We start from the raw sequence: 25727 nt of genomic DNA on the forward strand, positions 1-25727 counted from the left end.
ATTCAACACCAGTCTGTTTACTGGTCCCCATGTGGCTTCAGTCTCTCTCTTTCTCCCTCATTCCCTCCTCTTTCTTTCTCAATTTTTTTTTTCCACAACACACCTTATTTACATTACATACCCAGCATTCATACTAAGTAATGAGACTGCCAAACATCTAACTGAAGCATCATGTTTTTGACTATTACAGTTTGTATAATACGTTGTCCATATTTTGCAACATTATTTAAACTGGCCAATGTTGCTTGATTGTTTTTTGGCTTTATTACAAACACATTTATGTGTGCAAATGTGTCAATATACTTTTAAATCTTTTTATTTTAAGTGAAATAGAACTGAAAGGGGTTTTATACTATAAGTTGTAAAAAAAAAAAAAAAAAAAAAAAAAAAGGCAGATGTAAGATAATCTTAGTGTGAGTGTTTTTCCACTGTGAGGTACTATATGGGCATCAGGGACATCATTTTCATATGCTTTATTTTGCAGCTGACAATGCATCATACAATGAATCAAAGGAAATAATATACATCTCATACATCTAAAATGTTAACAAGATGATGAGGCGCATGCAAAATGAGAATCTCTTCTTTATCTGCTTTGTTTTTTCACTTCCTTCCCTCGGTACAGCCAGATGGCAAAGCTCCAGCTCTGCAGTCCTCTTCATACACTCATCATATTTGATGGGCATCCTGCTGCCGAGTTTCAAGGAGGCCATGTGTTTACGAAATGACACTTGTGACAAAAGAAAACTTCTATTTAGCAAGCTGAATCTCGGGTGGGGTGCATGGGGGCAGCAGCGTGTGTGCATTTGTATGTGTGTGTGTGTGTGTGTGTGTGTGTGTGTGTGTGTGTGTGTGTGTTCGTACCAATAGCATCCATACCGTCTCTGTTTCACACTGTTGTCATGTTGGATGGCTGCTGTCTTTTAACCACATCCTGTGCCTTTCTATGAGTTTTTTTTTCTTCTTTTTTACTATGTTACAATACATTTAATCATCAGTTTTGTGCATTTACCATTCCAATACAGATAGATTTTTTTTTTTTTCCACATTAATGTCATAAATATACATTGTGTGGTCTCCGCCGTTGATGGATTCAAACTTTCAGGACAAACTTTTGTTTAGAAAATCATCTGTTGTACATTTTCAACTAAAACAGGTTTTATGTTGGTTGTTTATTTGTTCTCAATATGCTATCGTCTTATCCTAATATTGTCTTTGTCTTCAATGGTGAGGAATTCCCATCAAAGTTTTCCCCTTCTGTTAATACTTTAGGGAATTTTCAAACGTCGGGATGTATGGCTGTAATGCCCCAAGATTTGTTCTCCCTGAAAGAAATGATAGAGTAAGAATATATTAACTACAGAGCAACCTGGTTTTACGAGGTCTGCATTTACTCTTACTTCATTTTAGGTTTACCAATATGTTATGCATAAATATATACTATATATGTATATAGATGTATATCAATATATGCTTTGCAGCATTCCTTTGATTTAAATTTTAAAGCCATGTTCATGCATTACAAAGCAATTGCATATTTTTGACTGCAGGGTTTAGATGCAAATCCATGGGGCATTACGTTAAAAACCATAAACATCATAAAATAGGAAATAGAAATTAAAAATGGAAGCAAAAATGAGGACGTTTAACTGGTCATTAATAACTGAATGCTTTCTCATTTGTTGATGTGATAAACAAAAATTGTATTCAAGATAGAACACAAAAATGGCAAGTGTAATGAAAAATAAAACCCATTTAAAGCAAAGTATTTTATTCACACAAATTTAATAAGATATATAACAACCGTTTGGTCCATAAATATTTAAGGGGAAATAGTTTCTATACACCATCTTTATCAAGAAACAGGGAAACATGGACAATCTTGATAGAACACTTACTGTACTCAACTATTAACACGAAGATCAATATATAAGGTTCTTGGATTACCCAACTATATCTGAAAGAGTGCACAAATGCTTTCTATGACATCGCTGCCCCCTTTTTAACAGGATACACCATAAAAAGATCTTCGGAAATAAGATGCAAAACAGTACAAAACTAGTGAGGCGTCAAAAGGATGTGAATCAGTTAACAAAGAACACATATATCCTGAATTTCACAAACTTTCTCCCAAGTTATAGCATAAGGCACATAGTAGAACTGAGTTAGGCATCTACTTCATTAAGTAGATCTAGAGTACCACTTTGTTCTACAATAGAACAAATTGTGACGCTCACAATGAAATGTATCAACTCCATTGAAGATTTGCTCTTTCTTTTCTCTCTATCTTTCAGCCAGAAGAAACATGTTTTTGGTCTGTTCAGTGGCAAGTGTCATTAAAGAAAGTATAAATATGGCCAAAAAGGAGAACACATGAACAATGATTTCCCACTGGCTGCCTGTTACGACTCCACCTTTCTGAGGTCATTTGAATGCTTATGTCAGCTCTACAAATCTAGTCTGAAACGTCGCAACCACTTAATTTCTCACCCCTACTCCTTTTCCCTTTTTTAAAATCACATCGTTACCCTGAGCAACATGATAAAAACAATAATGCACTTTTCACTGGGCAGTATATTGTCACTGTGCAATTGAGTTTAGCTGTTTATCAATGGATATGTTATGTAGAATTTATCCATTTGACGACGGTTAATCTATGAGGCCAACAAATCTGAAAAAGTGCTCTGTCATGAAAACAATCGATTGCAACAGCGTGCATAAACTGTTCTCCAATCTGAATTTGTCCTGCTGATTTCTAATTATCAAACCATTTCTATCAATGTGGCTGCATTACATGTTGAACAGTTACCACTGTACAGATTGTAGGATTAGCTTCTTTCTCTTTATCACAGTAGATTTGTAAATCAAGACATAAAACGTATGTTGTTTCAGCAGCTACCTGCCATATAAGCTGCGATGGTTAGGTGCTTAAAATGCAATTTAGACGATTTACATGTAGCTCTCTGAGATATCTCAATGTCTGATTCCATCCAACTCAGTCTTAAAGACTGAAACATTCGGAAATAATTAAAGCCTGTTTTCTGGGGTTACCCATATACAGAACATTCTACAAGTTTACTTCCCAAATTATTCCAAAACAGAAAAATAATATATATTTAAATTGGATAGTGCGAACACAGTGCATACATATACAGGTTACCAAGGGCAAAATATTCATATTATTTTTTAAATTTACCAATTAACCATAAATTAAGAAGGGCTTTTTTTTTAATCATAATTCAATATAAATGTACAAATAAAGAATAAAAATCTAGTTTTCCAGACAAGCTTCAAGTTTAGTTGTTTTTTTTTCAATGAATTGTGGGATCCATGACAATTTTCTAATGCCTTCAACTTCAAAAATGTCCCGTCCAAAATCAATCTCTGCATACTGTAAGTCAACTACAGACACGGCTGCCACGTTGTTTCAAATGCTACACATTAAAATGATTTCCTTGTGTTTTAATGTGGTCGCTTCTGTTCTTGCTCTTGTTGTTCTGGTTTGTGTACACAGTACAGCACTTTCTGTTCCAAGGAGCTGTCTCTGGTAGATTTAAAGGTGTCACATAAAAAAATAAAATGTAAATTGAGGAAACAAAATAAAATAAAAACAACAACAAAATAAAAATCAGATTTAAAAAAAAAAAAAAAGAAAAAAAAAGAAAAAAAAAAAAAATCAGTCTGCTAGGGATAGCTTGTTAGAAAAGGTTTGTCAAGGTAGTTTGCGAAGGGCTCCCCGAATCATGGCTGTCCAAACTAGAGGTGACGGAGGTCACTACAGTGATAGAGGGGTTTGTCAGGTCTGTTAGTGTGGCCGCGCTGGAGGGGGGGCTCAGGGCCCCACTGTCAGATGAGGGTGGAGGGAGTGAGGTGCCATCAGCCTTATCAACACCTCCATTCTCCTGTCGCAAAACGTTCCTTCTGAATTTGGCTCTTGCGTTTTGGAACCAAACCTGCAAACCAATCCCAATGTGGCTTTTACTTTTTGCTTTAAGATTAATTTTAAAGAAAGAAATAATCAAATCATTTGTACAGTAGTTTACATGTCAAGTTATCACAGCAATTACTGTATCAACTTGCCCTGGCCTTATGTATATAGATCTTTATATGGCAATTGTCATACAATATTTTGAGCTAAAGGGGCAGATAACAATGAACCAGTTAGCTCCTGAATACTGAATGCAAGAATGTGAATTTTAATAGCATGTCAAAAATATTATCCTTTTAATTTTTTTTATCTGTGAGAGTTGAATTACACCCTTTCCTGTTTCCACAGATAAAAAGAACATGTGCACTCTCGTTATTAATAATATCAGCTACAGTTTTACATTAAAGTTTCTGCGCTTTTAAAACGAATTTTCTCATTTCTTTCCCAAAAAAATAACATTTAAGAATCTACAAGATTTCTGATAAAAAACCCCTGGATATACATCTAATGACTAAATGGGCCAACCAAACAAACCAACAAAAAATCAAAAAGATGACTTCAATGATAATATTGGTGTGAAATGAGAGGGACATGGGGTGCAGACACAGATATGGGGTGATCAGATCAGTAAGAAGAAAGGCTTTCTGCTTACCTGTAGAACTCTCTTAGTGAGGCCTGTCTTCTGGGCCAGCTGCTTTAAGTCCTTGGCATCTGGGTTGTGGTTGATGGCAAAGTAGGATTTCATTGTCCGCAGCTGATGGTGCTTAAAGGAGGTCCGCATGCGTTTGGTCTTCTGAGTTGGAGCGTAGGCCTGCTGGTCCCGGTCCAAGTGGTCGGTATCGTTCTCGTTACAGCCTGAGAGGGCAGAGAGCAGAGCACAGGGGCTGGATCAGAGTCGAAATGGAACAACTGCAAAAATAAATTCATTTATTTTCTAAACACTAGTCCTTTGCATTCAAATTAAGGCAAATAACTCCTCTACTATCAAGATACCGTTATTCAAATCAGAAAAATGCTTAAATATGATTATTTGCAACGGTCACTAATGAAATGTTGCTCTGGTTTTAAGGCTAAATATTAAATTGAATATTTTGCGACGTGGTCCGGTTTTGCAGGGAAAGAAAGGACACAATGAAGCATATTATTAAGGCGATCACATATGGACTTGATTGTGGAAAGTTCCGGCATTTCCATCGACTTGCTGTGTTATATGATCTATTAAGATTGATGACAAAAGTTTAGATTATTTATAACAATCAATTAGAATATGCGAATAAGTGACAGTCAAGAAACTCATTAAACGGACTAAACTTAAATGTATTGTAACACATTGGAAGTTGTGACTGTTTTTTATAATCTGTTTTATTTTTTTTTTTTTAAAGCAACATGATGTATTTTAACCATATAGTGAGACCGGGCTGAATTATTTCTGCTTGTGTTTGCAAAGACTAATAGGTCTAATGGCCCTTATTTGTCAATAGCTTAGCACTGTATGTGTAAAATACTTAAAGACGGTGAAATGCAAAAACTGATCCAATAAATTAAATGCATGTGTGGCTAAACAGTGCTGCGGAAACATTTATCACCGTTAAAAAGGCAAATCTATACACTTTATTTCACTATCATACTGTTTTACAAATAAAATGTTTTATAATAATTCTACACTGTTGTGACAGAGAAAATTCCCATGCCAAATACATTTGCAAGTTAAATGAATTCTGACTGACTGTTGAACATTTACATGATTGCAACCAAAATATACAACAAAATTAAATCAACTAATGATAATCGATTGTGCGTTGATTGTCATGTTTCTATAGAATCCAGTATTTACTTTAGGTCTTATTAGATCTTGTCTCTTATGGAAAAGGAATCTAGCCAGCAAAGAATAAGATTATTTAAATTATACCTAGGTTGTATTGATTTCTCTTGTATAACGGAAATGCTGATCAGTTGTTTTTCTCAGTGGATGATAAGATATCAAATGACTTACACCAACATTTCATCATACAAATTTAGTGCAAACACTTTCACAAAAATGAATTATTGAATTAAATTACATCAGTTTGAATAAGGCAGATACGGATTTATCAAACTATGGGATGTAAAACGTGTGGCATTACGTTATGGTACAGGTTATGGTGTGAATTGTGTTTTTTGTTAGATGAGACTTCTTCTTTGACAATTATACGCACCATTAATATGACAATCATTGACATCTATGTTCTGCTGCTCCAGCCTTCACTGGATTGTGTTTCACTAGATATTACCCACTAGGGGTCTCTATATCCAAACAAGACCAAACTTTACAGAGTGGTGTGGAATACTCAGTAGGCCCACACCTTTCCCTGGTGAAAACAAACACGAATGTGCTTGATAAGCAGAAACAAAACCTCAAACAAAACCTCATCCTTTTTGTCATGAATGTGAGTCTCCTGATCTGCAGAACGATATATTAACCTGAACAACCCAGGGAAAAAAAAAAATTCCCTATAGTTTAATTTCTTTCTTTTTTGAAAGATTTGTATTTTTTTTTTTTTTTTTTTTTTTTAGTTTACGGGCTAATTTGAATGTTGTATAAGGTCATAAATCCATCACATAATTAGAACATTTAAAATTTTCAAAATGAAACAAAATGCTTAAAGAAGCCAATGAGCCTCTTTGAAATTAGAAAATATATTATACTTAATTATTTTCAATTAAATATCCCAAATGAAAAATATAATATTCCCACTGGGACCTTTACTGTGTCTGTGGTGCTTAATAATGAGCTCACAGGGACATCTCACTGTATTTCATGTTTTTCTCTGCGGAATTTTCTTTTGTGGGATTTTTTTACCTGTTGTGGCTGGATTCTATTTTATTTAAATGTTTTGTAGTAGGCATATCCTGCTATTAAAAAAAAAAATCACAGTGCTACAATGGTAATTGTCCTATTAAAGCATCCATGAGAACTTCAGGATTTGCATAATCTCTTGGAATTGTGTTTGCGAATAACAAACCAAAGCCCCTTCAACCGGAGCGCTGACTGTACAGTGTTGCGTTCAGAGGCATGGCCTCTCCCTGCAGCAGGCCCCTGAGAACTGTGCTGACCGCCGCACAGGAGGCCAGGGATTCCAACGTCACCTTCAATTAACGGAGAACAATTAACGCGCAGATTACCCTTATTCCTCTCTATTCACCAGGAACAGAGGAAACTTGGCGTACAATGACAAACTTTCTCAACCGCACACTAATTCGCAGAAAGCGACAACAAAATAGGGACGCTGCAGGGGGGGGGGGGGCGGTGGGGGTCGGGTTATAACATTCAGCGATTCAATAGAAAATTTTAGATGAAACCTACATTTATCAGTAGCTTAATGTTGACTGTGACTCCAGTTTTTCTGTCTTCCAACAAAAGTCAAAGACATGCAAAACATTCTTTTTTTGTCCACGATTTTTACGCAACAGTTCCGAACTACATTGAGCCCCATCGCACCCATCCCTACACATGTATTTTGACCTAAATTAGTCTTAATTATAAAGTCGATGTGCAGGTTGAGGGCGATGTCAAATTTCGATCACCCTCCGTGCAACACACGCCTCAGTTTAAAGCACAAAAACGGTGCGTTAGAGACGCGTGGACTGACAGAAAGCTGCAGATCCATTAACCACGGCTGCGGGCGCCGTTACACTCAGGCAATGTTCACCTACATTAGCATAGCCTACAGGAGAGATGTATTCGTCCCAGACGTGTAAACCTATGGCTGTTCCAGCTGGGGCATTGAGGAGCCGTCTGGACTATAAAGCAAGAGGCTTTGCGTAATGTCAACTAATATACTCATCATAATTTCTTAAAAAAAAAAGAAAAAAAAAAAAAAAGAAATACGTATTCACTTTATTCATTTATGTGTTTATTTGTGGGTGTTTTTTCTTACATGTAATTATTTCTGCTGCTATATATTTGAAACATTACAATTAAATTAATACGACGACACTTTGGTCAGCAATGTTTGAGGAGATTTTAGTGAAGAATACATAAACCACAATGCAGTTATAAGGTTCCCAATTTATGGTCCAGGGACTACCTGGGGTCTTTCAAAGGGCTCCAGATGGCTCTAATCGACAGGAGGAACAGTTTAATGTAGAGTGCAGTTAGTTAAAAAGATCCGCGTGTTTTTGCTGCAATGTTAGGTAAACTGTCCCCACAATTAGGCCTAGGTTATCCATACAGGGCAGACTATTAAAGGCTACAGCGACGTTTGCACCAACACTAACAAAAAAAAAAAAACTTAGCTAGACTATTTACAAGTGATTTTCAAGTGCATGTTTGTATGTTCTTGACTTGATGTGAGGGCCTGCTCTGAGCAGCACGTTGTCTCACCTGTGTTGTAGCTAGGTATATCTATCCCCATGGCCGGGCTCTTCCTCTTGCGCGGCCTTCCCTTCTGTGCCGTACTGGTGCCGTTGAAGTAAGGTAAGGAGAGGCCGCCGCCCTTCGCTGCCAGCTCAGCGAAGTTGAGCTGTTGGTGGTAGTCCGGTCCCTGCACCAGCGTCTCGAAGTGGAGCCGGCAGTACACCAGGCTGTCCTTCATGCCGAAGTGGTCGCCCGTGGTCAGCGTCTTGTTGCAGGTGGTGCACGTGAAGCAGCTCAGGTGGTACACGGAGTCGCGCGCCCGCATCACCATCTCCGAGGCCGATATCCCGAGGTGGCAGCGCGCGCACCTCTGCACGGAGAACCTTCTGGAACAGACAAATTGTCAAGACTCCTCATATATAGAGACAAAATGTGACAAACACAAAGACAGAAGCCGAAATATACACTGCACTGCCATGGGGTTCTGTCGTGCGTTTCAGTGACAAAAGTGTGTGTGTGTGTGTGTGTGTGTGTGGGTGTGTGTGTGTGTGTGTGTGTGTGTGTGTGTGTGTGTGTGTGTGTGTGTGTATCTGACACAGCTTTAGTGTCTGGCAATACTCTACAGGCCTATAGACTGAGTTTACATTCTGAGCTAATATAGCCACATCTGGTCACATCTGGCCTACAACTGAGTGACGGCTGGTCGATAAGCCACATTTTGTGTAAAAATATTTTCTCTCCTAAATAGGCCTAAGTCAGTCAGTCTACAGTCTCAGTGATAAAACCTATAAATGCCCTCTTGGCAGTGTAGCAGACATTAAACACAAAAGGATAAAGGTAGGCAAAAGGCGGAACTATAGTAGCCTGTTAAAATGGTAAGACAGCTAAGACATTTTGCCCAAGCATTTAACAGCATCTCTTTTCTTTCTTGGGTTATTTTACTATATATTGCATGTAAAATATGGGATAACATATCTGACCAATAGCTGCATTTTTAACTGGTTATTTTCCATTTCCATACTCAGGCATGTTAGGCCATTGTACATGCTGACAAAAGCAACGAAGATAGGTTACTTTTGAACAAACGCGATATAAATACACAACGATGTGCTCCTTTGTTCCTGGTAGGCTGACTCATACAAGCTAATGCAGTTTACATTACACTCAGAGCCATGGAAACTATTACAGCTAAACCACAAACGAATAAAAGTTAAATTTCATATCATAACTTATTCCCAATTAACAGCATGCAGGGCCCCTGGGAGACTGTCATGATGCTATTCAAACAAGAATGAGGCCTAATTGGACCAAAAAGCTTCAACATAATTCCAGATGAACAGCCGAAGCCTGTTGAATCAGGGTTAATAATAGTGGCTGCACAATCCCCACAAAAAAAAAATAAATAAAAAATAAAAATAAATTTTCTTATAAAGTCAGCAGCTTTGGGTGTGTATACGCGCGTGCGCGTGTGCGCGACAGAGAGACAGGGACACTAATGTTTTCCTAAGCTGTTTCATGAACATTTAAATGGACAACCTTCATTTTTCTTACCTGTAGTAATCCTCCTTGCAATAGATACTCCCATCCTTGGCAAAACACGTTAGCTCCGATTCCAGCGCTAGTTTACATTCACAGCATTTGAGGCACCGCAGGTGCCACTGTTTGTCCACGGCCAGGAGGTAGTATCTATCCGAAATCTTGCCGCCACAGCCGGCACACAGAGCAGGCTTCTCCGGGCTCATGGAAGGCATGGTCTGCGTCAGAGAGAGAGAGAGAAGAAAGCTCATGGCAACTACTTCCTTCAAGAGACTTCTGGGGAAATCTTATGCAGCATATATCATGCAAAAACAGAAACAACAGGCCTTAAGTATAGCTTTCTGGACATTAAATTAAACTTTCTTTTTTTTTTTTTGTATCTATGAGGTAGAGGGCCTTTTGCAGAGCACTTTTAAAACGCTAGTAAACAAAATGCAGCCTCGGTGTGTTCACAGGCCCCCCTGAAGGAATTCCACCATCAATGAAACAACTGTTTCTGAAATGAACTGAATATCGAGGACAGTTGAATACATTTGTAGTGCTAAGCTAACATTTTATAAGTTCAATATCTCCTTTCGTCGAAGACATTAAAATCAAAGCGAACAACAAATTCACTGCAACAGTTTTGGTGAGAAACATATATTTAAAATATTGAATAAAGGCCTATTCAAAAAATATAGTAGCCTAATAAATGTAGTATTTTTTAAAGTTGAAATAATAAAACTCAAATGTATACTATTAATATTAATTCAGCATGTTTTTGTCAACAGTGTTTTATAGATATATAAATGCCAGATCTGAAATGTGTACATTTGTCAACAGAAAACTAAATATTACTGCTCTAATGTACAATGTTTTATATGATGCCAAGAGTAATGTGTGTTTGAAATAGGCTATATTTAGGGACAACTGAATGTCATGTTGCAGCCAGTTCATTGTGTAGTAATTATTTTGTGCAGATTATTGAGCAGCAATTGAAATAAAATGACATTTTAACTATAGGCCTAATTACGAAATTCACTATCCAAGAGAGAATTCATTTTGGGATTAAGAAAAATATTTACAATAATTAGACACAAAGTAGTAACTGATAAATCCTCGACTGCACATTTCCTGGCACGTTACCGGTGCCACAGTGGTCGTTTATGCAGTGACGGTCAAAACGAGTTTTTACAGGAATTCAAACATGGGTCGACCAGACTTACCGACTCTCTCCCGTTGAGCTGCATGCCCTTCGCCAGACGCGAATCCGTTTTCGACCTTCTCTCCATCTCCTCCATGATCCCTTGGATGTGATCCCCGGAGATCCCGTGGAAAAGCATGGCTCCCGGTCCTGGACGCAACGTGCAACTGCCTGCCTCTGTCTTGCAGCCCACAACTTCCATATACTGTACCGCAGCGCTGCGCCCCGCTCTCTCAGCGCATCCAAACGGGCTCTGAGGCTCTGAGAGAGGCACACAAAACAACAACACAACCCCAGAGATTCAGATCACACTCCTCGCCAGAGTGCAAAGGCAACTGGAAGAAAAGAAGAACGAAGAAACTACAACATGGGTGGGACAGGAGGTGGTGGTGGTGGTGGTGGTGGTGGTGCACCAGCTTTTTCCTTCTTCCCGTGAATGTCTCTCCTCCAGGAAAAATATATAGTCCAAATGACGCGACAAACCGGTGTGGAAGTGGTGGTGGGGAGGGAGGAGGGGAGGGGGGGGAGGGCTACAGTGTGAACACTCGCCAAAAATAATGACACAAAGTTTTTGTTGTTTCTTTTTGGTGATTTCTCTCTCCAGAATTCCCTGTCAGGGGTTCCTTGGTGCTTGGAGGTCAGGTTGGGACTGCCTGGATTTGAGAATCGTGTCCTATTTGTGAAGAGAGCAAAGCCTGCCCAGTCTGAATAATTTGGTAGGAGGAGTCCCCCCCCACTCTCTCTCGCCTCTCACTCCGTGTCTCTCCCCCCCCCCTCTCTCTCTCTCTCTCTCTCTCTCTCTCTCTCTCTCTCTCTCTCTCTCTCTCTCTCCATCGCCACTGATTTCTATTCACCAACAAAGAGCTGTCACTCTTCCCTCAAAAACTCCCGATTCTGGCTGCGCGAAGGACCACTACTTTATGGTATTGGCATTTTCATTACTTTTATTTCCCCATTTACAGGAGATGATGCTGGAGTGTAGGCAGAAGTCGCATTAACTGAAATGGGCTTAGAGTAATTTGAATGTAAATATTGTATTTAACATGGCTTAAACAAATAATACGCATCTAAAAAGTATAATAAACTCCTTTGGAGTTGTACTAAAAGGGGCAGAAATATGGATAACCGATTCTACCAGACATGACAATTTAATAGGTTTAATTTTGAGCGTTTACACTTTTAAAACTTCACAGTTTTAGGTGTTTTATCAGGTGTTTGGTTGTCCCAAAAATAACATAACGCGCGCGTGTGTGTGTGTGTGTGTGTGTGTGTGTGTGTGTGTGTGTGTGTGTGTGTGTGGTATAAACGATTGTTTGGGGCGGGGCAGTGATCAGTGATAGGCTAGAGGGCGGGGACAGATTGTATTAAACAATCTGAAAGACAAGGAATTTAAACACAAATGAACAAGATTGTGTTTAAAATTAATCTTTACTCAAATAGACAATCACACGCCAGCTTTTTCTTCTTTATCTTGTAAATAAGTATGCTATATGATGAAGCGACGAGCCGAACTCTTTAGGCCTTGGTTAGTCTTTTCAGTGCAAGATCAATTTTCTCTTCATTAAACGCTCATTTGAAAATGCCGAGCATTCATTAACACGACCTTTGTCTTTCCTCTGCTTCTTGAATTAGGCCCACATCTTGTTTACCTACAGGAGAGCTGATTTGATGAGAATGGAAACAGGATCGCAACTAAAAACAAATTTCATGTAGCCTATATCCTTTATGCCATGCAACAAGCAGTGATATGGAGGTAGACCAGCTATAAAAAAAAAAAATTAAAAAAAAAAACAAGAAGGGGGGAATCACCACCAGTTATTGAATATTTTCAGAAATCCACGTTCCATAAAATTGATGTAATAATATCATCTACATTTACATTATTGAGGCGACTGCAGCTACAATACAGATCTGTGTCAGGTTTAAAGAGTGAGAAAACTCTGTTTTTGAAAATAAGACTGAATGGCTTTACTGTCCAACGTCAGGCCAAATATGGTGACCACAAACCAAAATGAGGCAGCAGCTCAAGGTCTGTATTTTAACACAACATGCATGGGCCTTTACAGCTGAAAGCCGGATAACGAGCTCTGGTCTCTGCAAGGTCGATGGCTGAAGATTTTGCCATAAAACAATAGACAAACTGGCTGAGTCTGGGACTCGGCTTTGGTCCCATTAATAGATTTACGGAGGCTCGGGGGGGGGGGGGTTGTTGCAGGTGTGGATGCTTCATCTCAAGACGTGTTACATTATCATGTGCACCCCCTCCCCCCATCCCCCACCATGAAGTTGTGTTGGCTTTAATTGGAGGCCCCTTGATAACAGAGCTATAAGACAAGGCTTGGACCCTCCTGGACGGGCTGGACCTGCAGCTGTTCTGGAAAGCTTAAAACGTTAATTTGCGCTCTGTCAGTGTCTCAGCACCAGCTACGCAGCGGTGAAAAGAGTTCTCAAAAAGGACACAGGGATTTCATTTCACCTGGACAAAGACACCCCGAGAGGACCGATCAACTCAGCTCTGTGTGATATTTAATCTGTCTTCTGTTTTCTTTCTCTCCGGTAGCCTAATAAAAATTTAAAAAAAAGTCCAGTTCTGACTTTAAAAACTGGACCTAATCACACAGTAAAATATAACTACAGTGTGTAGCCTATATGTTCGTCTTTTTTGTTTGATCAAGACATCGATCATATCGTTAATGTCGATAAAGAACACTGTTTTGACCCGTTGCCTCCAGCAGTGACATTTCATTTGACTGAAGAGGGTTTAACAAAGTGTCAGTGAACCAAGGGGCTGAGGGGGAAATGTCTTTTGTTTTGTCGTTTTGTTTCTTTCGTTTCTTTCTCTTTGTATCTAATCAGGTAATCATATTACCTGCAACTAAATATAGGCTATAGGCTACACTAATGGCCGTCTTTTTTTCTTCTTTTATTATTACAGTTTGTGTGTAATTTGGGGAAAGTCTGTAGGGATAAAAGTCAAAAGTCAATTCGAGAAATCACGCTTTTGAAAAAAAAAAAAAAAAAAAAAAAAGTGACAGTATTTAGCCTATTTGATTTGAAAATAATTGTTCTCTTTTCTTAATATGTTTTCTCAATACATCATATTATTTAAGCAACCTAGTTATGTATGTTGCTCATCATATTTCATTACTGGCTTTAAATAAATTGATGAAAACTAATCTGGGCGGTTCTGTGTCATTTTTCGTTTAGTTACTGAGAATGATTTGCCCTAATTAAAAAATTCTGATCTTATTTAACCAAATTAAGTCTTTTAACACATAATAATCGCTGCGCATTCGTGCACTGTATTGACCTCCATTTAAAACCTTTGACGCTTTAAAAAATAAAAATAAAAACAGTGTTAAGTACTGTTTAAAATGGCGTGTTAACACAGGATGGCTCAGTGGGTCACTGACTTTTCTTATATAAATAAAGAAAATCAAATCTCATATCTCAGCCAACAATACAAAAGTAAATTAAAATGACTTGCATTGCCTACATTTTAAGAAAAGCGTCATTTTATATTTTCCCTGCCGTTCAACTTGTTTGTGATAGGCCTATATACTACTCACAAACTCCTGTTCCCCTATACATTTAAATATTATTGTCAGGGTGGAAGATGTGTTTACAGCATTCCGTAAATAAAAATATAGATAGAGAGCGTTTAGATGGGTTTACCTTCCACCACATCCCTGTTTATCCGTGAGACTGTTACCAATGTCACTGAATTCAACATGCATCAGATCTGTCGCGCATTGCTTCACACGCGTTTGCTAAAAAAAAAAACCAACTACCTTGTATTATTATTTTCCCAAGCAGACATATAGAAAGAGGTCTTACCTGAGGCTGTGCTGTGTGTGAGATCCCTGTGCAGCGTGCAGGCGGAGCAGCGCCGGACTGTGCGCAGTGTGCAGAGGAGACAGAGGAGACGCTGCCGGTAGATGGGGGCTGTTCCTCGTTTCTGAGCTTACAGTTCTCGTTCGAGCGTCAATTAAAACACAAGACATTTAAATATTCCTCTCCCGCATGCAGGCAGCCCTCAACACAACACAGCATAACGCAGCACAGCACAGCACAACACACACACACACACACACACACACACACACACACACACACACACACACACACACACACACAGAAAATGGGAAGCCATGAGCCAATGGACTACTCAGCATGTAGGTCAAAATGTGTGATGTATAGTCGTAAATTAAAAGGATAAACTACATCATCTGGAGACGGTGTTCGCCAAATGGTAAACAACTACTATCAGATTTAGGAATTTAAATAAAATCAGATGTTCCCCCCCCCCGCCCCTTTAAACGCCATGCATTTTACTAACTATAGCCTAATGTATGAATTCAGACCCTAAAGTTTTATTCTAACCCCAAAAGACGAGTTCACTGCATTTTGCATTTTGCAAACAAAGTTATAGGTAGGTTGCACATATACCTCTATATCACTTACGACTTCATACTGTACGAGATTCAAGAGGAATGAGTAGCCTACGGTTACAGCCTGAATCTCAGTCAATCTGACAAAAATATGGAGCACAGCAACACAAAGCCTGCTGGAAAAAGGGTTTGGTATTGACACCAAATCGAAATCAGTTTCGAAATAAAAGTGTTAAATCATTTCTCAATTTTACGTGTTTTAATATGTGACAATAATCTAAACCTGGCAGTGGTAGCCAAATTGGTATGACGATATATACTATTTTATTTCAACGTCATCACAACAGTAGCCTACAGAAAAGGGCTTATTTAAGAATATTCAATTGAAATCTTGTTTTAACATGCTCAACCTGTGCTCTATTTTTCAATTTTCCTCACTGTTACATTAAATTAGCTCTTCAAAAATAGCAACATTTAAAAAAAAATAAATAAATTGGGGTTCATATTTCGTTTCCTCTGAACTGTGATGCATGTCTCTCCATCTGTCTCACCTGGAGAATCCAGCTGACAAACTTCATATAAATTCAATGCAGTATTGACTATTTAGCCAGGAAGCATTCTACACACATTTGGCCTCATGTTGCAACATCTAATGAATAAAGAAATGTTGATGAAAAATTCACCACTATTTAATAATGTCAAGTTTTTAGTAAATATTAATATTGTTTATGCTTTGAAGATGATTTGATTGTGCCAGATAGCTAATGAGACTATATTTTTCAATTTCAACGTTGAAGATTCATTACCTTATTATATAATGTTCCATTGTATTGGTGTAATTTCCATGTGCATTATTGGATTATTTACCTGGCAGGCTAAACAAAATGACAAGAAGCCATTAAATAATAATACAATTGATAACAGAACTGTTTAAAGTGTGTAGTGCCTCCATTTGAATTTTATATTTACTGTTACCATGACATAAACAGTTCATCCAGAAGACAGGATGTCCTTAACCTGCTCACCCTGGCCACTGGACAACACATTGAGGTATAGATGGACTGATTTTAATTGACAACAAGCAAATAGAGGGGTTGTTTAGCAAACGCTCCCAGCTCCAGTGAGAGCAAAGAGTTGATAATTAATTACACCTCTGTACTGCTTGCATAAATGACACTGTGCCATACTGCTAACAGTCATTTTGCTTTGCTCCTTCCGCCTGGGCTGACATCACAATGTATCTCATCAATAATGCAACGGCACTAAGATCCATTTCACTGTGTACCACAACAAGTACCGTGCACACAGCGCTCTCTGAGCATGATACCCAGACAGGCTCTGTAGCGTGCTTGGTTCAACAGTGAGACCACAGTTACAGCATCAGCCCAGGATGCCTGCCTGCCTCCATGACTGCCTGGCTCCTTGGGCATGGTGGTTAGATTACCACACATCCAGGGTTCATCTGGAGTCATCATTTCTGGGTCAACTCAAGTGACACTCTGTCTCGCGGAGGGAGCTCTCAGTCACTCCCAAAGCACGGCCAGAAAAGGAGCGGAGGAGACGAGGAGGAGGAGGTGGGAAGGCTCTCCCAGGATCCACTGGTGCAGGGAACCACAGGCTAAACACTGACAGAATGAAGGAGAGGAGTGGGAAGGGAAGGGAGAGGGGGGTTTGAGGAGGAGGAACAGAGGGAGGAGTGAAGCACTGTAAGGCTGTATTCTCAGTCACATGAGCCAGGTGGGTGGGTGTGAAGATGGTGATACATCCTGGAAATATTTACAAACACACAGTGGACATGGCTTTATAATTATTGGAGGAAAAGGAAATATCAAAATACACAAGCATGGGTGAAATATGACAGAAGCACTGTTTTTATAGCTGATACCTCAAATTAAATGTGATTTAGTAATAATAACGATACAGAATAAGCCTATGAATAGATTTCAAGGAGTCTCAATCCCCACGTCTCCTAGCTGTTTTTCATTTCCATCCTTACTTTCTCTCTCTTCAGGTCTATCTCCCTCACTTTTTCCCCTCTCCTCCTCCAAGTCCCGCTTCTTCCACTTTCTCTTTTCTGTCTCTTCCAACCAACGCTCCCTCCTCCCTTTACCCTCTCACTACCTCTCACCACCACCACCACCAGCCCCACCCCATCTCCTACCTCCCTCCACCCCTCCTTCGATCTCCTCCCTGCTCTGCTCTGCTGGAGCTCAAATCACAACCCCGGTCCCTGGCAGATGGAGGATAGGAGAGAGAAGCTCTTAACTAGCCAGCCTGAGCCTCTGCTCTCTGAACACCAACTGCTGCCTGCCTCCCCTCCCTGCCTCCAGAACAGCTCCAACAGCACACCGCCACCTCCCCACCCCCCTCCATCTCCTCTGGGGACAGAGTATCCTCCTGGGGAATGGTGTGCGTATTAGTCCATATCTGGCCACACTAGAAAGGACATGGAAACATAATAGACGGATGTTCTTTACGGCTATATAACCTTATGGGGCAAAGCAGCTTTGCGGAGGCAACACACTCGTTTAGGTGATGCTTGTATATGTTGTTATACTGTCAAACACTCTTTCTTCCTACTTCAACCATTCACTGAAGACAGAGTCAGAGGGGAGCATAAGTTAGAGGTTAGTGTAAAAGCCACAAAATAAAGCAATTACATCACTTGTCTTCTTAGTGTAGACTAGAAATCACAGATATATCTGCACTGATGTAAAACCAAGAGAGAAATAAACAGGTCAAAGTGCTCCTTGGGCACTTAGGTGCCTGTTACTGCCTCTGACTCTCCTTTTTATCTGGGCTCATCTGGCGGCCACGACTTGGCCTGGCATGAGCCTGACCACCAGTTGCGGTATGAGGGAGAAACTGCTCCTCTGTGCTATTTGCAGCCCTGTCTGTCCAAAGGAATCTGGTGCGCTGACTATCACTCAGTGGTCATGTGTTTTTTTATCACTAATTCTACCACAGGGATCTGGTTGTCCATATGACCACTGTGGAGGCTGCTGCCCCGAGGCGAGCTGACATTGTCTGTGTAGAACGACCAGGCGTTGATGTAGGGGCTGCTCAAATGTTGCTTGAATATCAAGACACACACACGCGTATCCACGTGCGTGCACACACACACAAATGTACAGAGCAGTGCTTGGCCAATTGCTGAGACGGATGTTCCTTTCAGCCATCATACGGCTGACACTCAAGTTTTTTTTCACCGCCAACCCTGTGTCAGTTCCTGGCTGGTCTGGCCAACAGTGATGGAGACACTGTAACTCACTGTGGTTGGGGCCATTGGCCGCAGGGCTGCTGTGCCTGTTTGAGATGGAGGTGGGGGTGGGATGGGGGGGTTTGAGGGAGGAGGGGCTGCTTGGCCTGTCAACTGGTTATGACTAGAGCCTGTCTGGTCACAGTTCCAACTGGACAGCTCTCTTTTTCTCTGCGGCTAGTGCCATCGTCCTGTAGAAAGGCACACGGTATATAGCTGCCACTCTGCTCCAGCACAGCATATGCTCCAGCTGAAGGTCAGAGATGTTCAGTCCAAAATGCCTGAAATAAACACCTCACATGTCGGGGTTGGCTGTCGTAATTTTGGAGCACATTTGCACTGAGGGAGTGTGTGTGTGTGTGTGTGTGTGTGTGTGTGTATATATGTATGCTTATATTGAGAAATACAACTTTTACAATGTCTTTATTTGTCATCATTGCATAAGACAGATAAAATCAACAAAAGGAATTAATTTATGCATAAAGTCAATTGAGGCATTTTGTGAGTAAATATGGCATTAATGTTATGAACTTGCTACAATTAATTAAAGACTGTATTATAAACAATGATTCTGCAAGACAGCAGGAAAAAGCCCAGACTTTAGTTAAATGCGCTCTCGTTGTGGAAGTACATGACATACTCAATCATGCATTTGAAAGGGCACAATTCAAGAACATGTAGCCTAAGACAAGGCTTACTGTTTCTAAACCTATATGATTGACCAGGGTGGCAGAAGGCATAGTCGATTTCCAATTAAATTTCTCCATAAATCTGTCGAAGGGATTGCTCAGCTGTGCTGTTTGCCTCTGTCACCAACTGCTTGGTTAGAACATGATATTAAAAAAATGAAAATTTCAAACTGTGCCATCACTGGATTGGGAAGACGTGGAGGGATGAGGCAGACATGAATGTTGGCCTATTTCATGGTCAGGCTGCGGGACCGCCGAGGCCCTGAATGGCAATGCATTTACTTTAATGTGACAGACAAGTCCCTAGGCAAAACTCGCAGAGCCGCAGCATGCAAGCGGGCCCAGGTACTTGATGAGTGTGACACCTTCACCGTCCCGGTGTAGAAATGTTGCTGCCGCACGCTCCGCTGCCTCGGTTTAGAAAAACACCAAATAAATTCGCCTCTCATCTCGCCTGACGACGTATCCCCAAGAACCTGTCCTCCCCAGCACTGTTGGGATCATGAATCTCCTTGTAGCCGCTCACAGGGCTTTAGTCCGATCACTAAGCACTTGCCTTTGGGACCCACCTGCCGAGGGAAATTGTGGCCGCGCCAGTAGGCGGCTGCGACAGAATTCCGCGGCAGACACATCCTCTCATCCCAACGCTGTTTGCCCAATCAGGCGGAGACAGGCAAGTGTGTGTGGCAGGTTCAGAGCCAGTGCCTGGAGGCATCGTGCTGTCCAACCACATGCACTCATAAATCAAGTGGTACATCTTTCCTCAACATCTCTTGCACGCACAGGTAGTGCTGCATGAGCGCTTGACCTTACCTTGTACTATTACTATAGGCTACACAGTGCGGTGTTTAGTGCAACCTTTATTCTATACTGGCCTATTAGGAGCCACAGGGTGTTCTGATGGAGTAAGCCTGCCTCTGCATGTGTGCGTCTAAGCGTGCTCGTGAACATGAGCTGATCTATTGCAGTGCTGGGATAAGAGGGTCCAGGAGTTCATTAGGCTGCAGCTCAGGAGAGCAGCCGCAGGGAGCTGTGCCGCAGCCAAGTGTTGCCAGGAGGCTGAGCTGCGAGTCCAGTGGGGAGGGCTGCTGTTGATGTCCATGGCATGTTTGTTAACAGCCTGATTCCATCAAGTGGTGTAAAAGCAGCGCAGCCAAGTGTGAGGGCTGACCCTTGGCCCCTGCCTATTTTTAACAACACAGTGTTTCAGTCAAAGGTAGACAGTTCAGTCGAGCACTTGTGGAGTGTAAATGATGCTAATATTCATGCAGTCGTACATTTGGGAGGAAAAATAACAAGAGATGCATAGCAAAAGAGCACAAGACTCCATCTGACTATCTACAGTTACTTTCGCCTATATGCCCTTTATCTTGAGGGCGAAGATCTAAAATGCTCTTTCTGTTTTCATCTCCATACTCCCACAACCCTTGTAAATGCATCAGAGGAGCGGAACACCACAAAATATTAAATACTCTTTAAGAGAAACAAAAAAATGAAGCTCAAGGCATTTCATTGGCCATTCGAGAAAAATATCTGAAAAATGTAGCAAAACAAAAACGTGATAAAAGACATGTTTTACATGAGGTTCTAGTGAACAGATCCTTTCTCCTTCTTCCCTGTCTTGTGAGAATAAAAATAATCCTGAGAATAGTTGGGATTCACAGGAGGTAGATATTGCACAGACACTACACATATTTCATCATTTAGTACACTGCTAAAAAAATGACTCTCAAGTAGTCCAAATTATGACAAGCAACGTGTTCTGGGTTCCATTCTGAACAGGCCTTTGTCATGTGAGGCCTATACATAAAATAGAGAATTAAATTGTTTCTTCATTGCAGGGTCCTTCACGTTGACTTGGCCATATGGACACTAGAGGAGAACATGAAATAATTAAATGGTGTTAGATGGCTACATGTGGAGTAGAACATCAGTCACACAGAGAACAAGACATGGCCATGCCAGCTTAAAAGCTTAAAACACAGGAGAACAGGATGAGGCCAAATCAAATTAGGACTGAACCACACAGAGCAAGAGAGGACAGAACAGGGGAAGAGAATGGGACGGGACGGTGCATGGCAAGACAGAAGACTGGATAAGACTGGATGGTATAGGACAGGGAGGGATGGGACAGGATGTGCACTAGACAGACCAGAACAAGTGTCACCAGAAGTGAAGTGAGCAGAACGGGGCCCTGCTTCCTAAAGTGTCTTGAGGTTATAACGTGATCATGAAACCCATCCTAGATCTACCTCCCATTCACAGGTGGTTTACAAAAACCGTTGTAACTTAAGATGTAAAAACTAAACATTGATTCCTGTCAACTTGTGAAAAGTAAAAAGCATTTTACAGTCTGAACGCCTGTAGGATAAAGTGTGAACTATGTGCTGTTTTTTCATCGACCTTTAAGACAATTTCTTAACCAGTAAACTTTAAACCAGTAAGTCTCTCTATCAATATATGTGGCATTTGGTTTAACATACTGTAAGTGCTTGTAAAGCAAGCCCAACCTAACCATAATACTAAACAAATTCCTTGAAGTAAAAAAGGAAGAAAAAGAAAATTTGTTTTCAAGGAATAAAATGTTTTCATGCATCAAGCAGGCCATCAGCTGATCTGTCATCCTCCTTCTCTAAATCATGTAAGGGTGTCATCGCCAAGGCAGCAATGATGTACCGATAGTTGTCTACTGGACTTTATTATTGAGCTGATCCTCTAATTTGACTTGACCCTTATTTGTTGGTGTGCACTTTAAGTACACATCTTTTAACATCATATTTGGCCATCATCTGGCCAAAATAGCACTTTACTGACTGAACATTGAAGTACTGAAGTACATTGTCATACTGAGTGAAATGATTTATATACATGTGTTGCTGTTTAGGAAATAATCAATATACAGTGTTACTTAATAAATAAATGAATTGTCCTTCCCAGCACCATGAACAGCTATGTTAAGATGCCATGCACATAAACTTGTTTTAATGTGATGTTTTGAGCATAAGAAATGAAGAACATTTTGTCCAAACTCTCTTAGAAAACACAGTTAACATCTAAATTTAATTATTATTGGTTAACATCCAGAACATAAAAGAACTGATAGAGGATGGAAAAAGACAAAACTAACAGCTGAGGTCTGATGAGAAACACACAACCTGGTAAAAACAGAAAACAAAGAGCTCACATGTCTGCATGCGCTGCCACAGCATTTCCCTCTCTGAAGGTGGGCATACTCTGTGAACACCTTGTACCCACTGGAAGGGTCGACATACATCTGCTTCTTTGCCTGAACATAATGAAGATATTATTATTTAATTAGTATGACATACAAACACGTAGGCTGGTGTGTGACCCCTGCATACATAACCATATACAGAACATATACATACGCTAACACAAAGGCACATGCAAGGGTAATACTGAATATGAACATAGAGACAGATTGCTTTGAGTCAAAGAGACAAGGGAATGGACAACCTCTATGCATACAAACAGATAACTAACTAACTTTTATGATATTACTAATTAATTAGTTCTGTTATTTTTGTGTGCAATTCAGTTGGTGAGAATCTGCAATGATGAACCAACTGGTTGCACTGTAGCAAGTTTTATAGTCACTGCATATTTTCAGCATGCTTAAAAAACATATTTTTGACACAATCATTCTTTTATTTTGACCGATAACTCGTCTTGTACAGACACACAAACACCTTCTGTATGTGAAAAACACTGAACTACTCTGTCATCCCTTAGGAAGTTAGAAAATGTCATCTCTCAGTCTGTTTCAAACTGAGAGCCCACTAGTTGGTGTGCTTTGACAGGCCACAAAGGAAAAAGGCCCCAGGCCTTTTGGTGACACGACCTGTCATTTCGCATGGCATTGCAGGGGCACATAGTGAAGCTGGCATAGCTGGGCCCCCTCTGTGTTGTGCTTTTCCCACCCAGGCCCTACCACTCTCCTCAGGTCGCGGCCAACTTGCTTCAACTTCATCCACACTCAGAAGCACAATATTTACAACAGATAAGCCTCAAGGCATGGAGATGACACCTATTCACCACTGTCATCACCACAGAGCTCCCTCTCTTGATCTCTTTGATGGAAGAGCAAGTAAGATTTGGTGAATATGATGGATCTGACAATAACAATGGTCATCATTACGTAAATAACAGGCACTGTGTATAAAGCATTGGGTAGGTATGCTTCTAAATAAAATTGTAACAAAACTGTTTACAAAAAAAACTAGAATCTTCCTCAAATATCTTTAGGGTACCATTTGACAGAGTTTTTGCACCAATCTACCCACAATCTCTTTGTTCAATGATTCAGAAACTAAATTATACAGTTAGGGAAGTAAGAATGTATAGACTTCAAACCTTGTATCAAAGAAGAAATCTTCCACCATTATGCTCACTTTAAGTAATTGAAATTACAGTAAAATGTCGCTTTGCCAAGGGAACTATGCCCTGGGGAGAGGTGGGCTGTGGAGCTCTGAAGGTTTTATTTGATTACCTCAAGGTAGTCATGTCTACTAAGATCCTCATAAATCATGCATCTACATTGTTAAATATGGTAAAGAAAATACTGAATATTAGTTCCAGAAATCATTGCAACTGACCTCCTATATATTGAATTTGTTTTGGTGAACAGATTCAGCATGTGTAGTTAAAAGACCTGTATTATGTTTTCATTTTAGCACTACAGTAATGACAGAATGCATGAGTTTTATGTTGTTCATATGGTTTGACTTTGCTCAGCTATAGACAAATTTAAACAGTTCAAAACTAAGGACATTTAATAATTACTGAAGTAGAGTACAGCTTTGAGATACCATTTTTATCCTACTTTATACAGAGAAATATTATTTTGACTCAGATACAACTGCTTGACAGCGGTAGTTACTGTGTAGATTCAGATTTTACATTTAAAGATATGATCATCATGTAAAACATGATCACTTGTTATAGCTCATACCAGCCAACAGTAAGTAGGTACTATCAGCTCAACATTACAAAATAAACAAGCTCATCATGCTACAACATTAAAATGCTTATTTCATGTTAAACAATGAGTATTACCAATCCAGGATTATAGAATCTATACTGTATAATTAGCCCTCTAAAAGAGACCATTCTGCATAGAAGAAGTTCTACTTTTTAAACTTAAATACAGTACTTTTACCGAAGTAATATTTTGAATGTCATACCTGTACTTGGAGTATCTTTATACTGTGATATTATCTGAATACCTTCTCCACCACTGCAGTTGTGCAACTCAGTACAAAACTATAAGCAGCAAAAAAAACATGTGGGGACGCCTGGTGCTAATTCATCACTCGCAATTGCAGTTATCACATTGAACATGACATCATTGGATATGAGAGTGATTCATCTTACCTCACACGCCTCTCTGTGGGCTCTATGGATGGTCATCTCTTCCTCTGTGAACTTTCTTCCAGCGTGGTCGTGTTCGCCCCCCATGCTGCTCGTCACCACCACATTACAGTCTGCAGCTTCTCTCCTGTCAGCGTTGATCTGTAACCGGCTTCTGCCTCTCAGTCGCTTCGAGCTTTCTTCTGAGAGTTTCGGTATTGACATTGTTACAACTCGTTTATTAAACTGCACATGGAGAAGAATCAATCTGCTGACAAATGCTTTATACGGGTAATTTTGGTGGAACATGCTCCTGTAGGTTTAGAGACAAGGTAAAAGTTGAACTACTTTGAACTACTCGCCTTGCAATTGTGTGCAAAACGATACCCTGGAAAACAGACCATCTCTTAATTCAATAGAGTAACGATTGGTTGTATCATCTGTATCAAAGATTGTCTCTGTTGCATGTTTACTTTTTACCTCCTCCACTCAGTTTTGCCTGCACAGAAATGTGCTGTACTTCCTGCTTCGCCTCGTCACAGACATGTGACCATCTCGTAACACACTGGTTCACACAGCGCCTCTGCTGTTTCACTGCAGCTACCAAGGATGATAAGTAGCTCATCACACATAAAACAGGGTTATAGACTAAATGTAGAATGGAATAAATTGTTTTTGATCCGCAAAAATCAAAGTAGAGGCAAAAGTCTATACTTTTAAAGATTTTCTTCTGAAAAGAAATGTTGCACCAGTTTGATATTAATTAAAAGGTCAGTTCACCCAAATTGAGAAAAACACAACTCAACGACTCCCACTAGTAGGCTACAGCAGTGGTGACAGAAGTAAAGTAGCAATACCACACTGTTACAAGTACAAGTCCTGCATTCCAAATGTTGTTAAAAGTAGAAAAGTAGTAGCACCAAAATATACCTAAAGGATCAAAAGTAAAAGTATGGCTCAGAATGGCCCATTTCAGAATAATGTATTAAGTAACTAGTTACTAAAGTCATCAAATGAACATAGTGGAGTAAAAAG

At 40.0% G+C, this 25727-nt stretch overlaps 2 protein-coding genes across 5 annotated transcripts; both read right to left on the reverse strand.

Moving 5' to 3' along the window:
• Positions 1–458: 458 nt before the first annotated feature.
• Positions 459–15032, reverse strand: lhx9 (LIM homeobox 9). 4 transcript variants are annotated; one of them, XR_004898830.1, is made up of 6 exons: positions 11006–11244; positions 9816–10018; positions 8292–8650; positions 4581–4783; positions 2996–3953; positions 1755–2961 (listed from the first exon to the last, which is right to left on the reverse strand). XR_004898830.1 is itself a non-coding variant. In XM_031308464.2 (6 exons), exons 2-6 carry the CDS (start codon positions 11183–11185, stop codon positions 3699–3701), a joined length of 1200 nt encoding a protein of 399 aa, XP_031164324.1. In that variant the 5' UTR covers positions 11186–11244; positions 14821–15032; the 3' UTR covers positions 1755–3698. The 4 variants fall into 4 exon arrangements, 3 of the variants coding, with proteins under 3 accessions (XP_031164326.1, XP_031164324.1, XP_031164325.1); XM_031308464.2 differs by adding an exon at positions 14821–15032 and having other exon boundaries at positions 1755–3953; XM_031308466.2 differs by lacking the exons at positions 1755–2961; positions 2996–3953 and adding an exon at positions 459–1325 and having other exon boundaries at positions 11006–11649.
• A 4008-nt stretch (positions 15033–19040) lies between these two features.
• c11h1orf53 (chromosome 11 C1orf53 homolog) lies at positions 19041–25293 on the reverse strand. Its single transcript, XM_031308478.2, has 3 exons — positions 24717–25293; positions 22507–22608; positions 19041–21194 (listed from the first exon to the last, which is right to left on the reverse strand). Exons 1-3 carry the CDS (start codon positions 24999–25001, stop codon positions 21123–21125), a joined length of 459 nt encoding a protein of 152 aa, XP_031164338.1. The 5' UTR covers positions 25002–25293; the 3' UTR covers positions 19041–21122.
• Positions 25294–25727: the final 434 nt, after the last annotated feature.

The sequence above is a fragment of the Sander lucioperca genome, chromosome 11 (assembly GCF_008315115.2).
Source record: "Sander lucioperca isolate FBNREF2018 chromosome 11, SLUC_FBN_1.2, whole genome shotgun sequence".
Classification (NCBI taxonomy): Eukaryota; Metazoa; Chordata; class Actinopteri; order Perciformes; family Percidae; genus Sander; species Sander lucioperca.

Coding starts and splice junctions, on each gene's coding strand:
- c11h1orf53 (XM_031308478.2), bottom strand. CDS start 25,001: ATGTTCCACCAAAATTACCCGTATAAAGCATTTGTCAGCAGATTGATT. Junction 22,609..24,716: donor CCCACAGAGAGGCGTGTGAG/GTAAGATGAATC, acceptor CATTATGTTCAG/GCAAAGAAGCAGATGTATGT. Junction 21,195..22,506: donor GTGGCAGCGCATGCAGACAT/GTGAGCTCTTTG, acceptor GTTCTCCTCTAG/TGTCCATATGGCCAAGTCAA.
- lhx9 (XM_031308464.2), bottom strand. CDS start 11,185: ATGGAAGTTGTGGGCTGCAAGACAGAGGCAGGCAGTTGCACGTTGCGT. Junction 8,651..9,815: donor TGCAAGGAGGATTACTACAG/GTAAGAAAAATG, acceptor TGTCTGTTCCAG/AAGGTTCTCCGTGCAGAGGT. Junction 4,784..8,291: donor TATACCTAGCTACAACACAG/GTGAGACAACGT, acceptor CTGCCCTCTCAG/GCTGTAACGAGAACGATACC.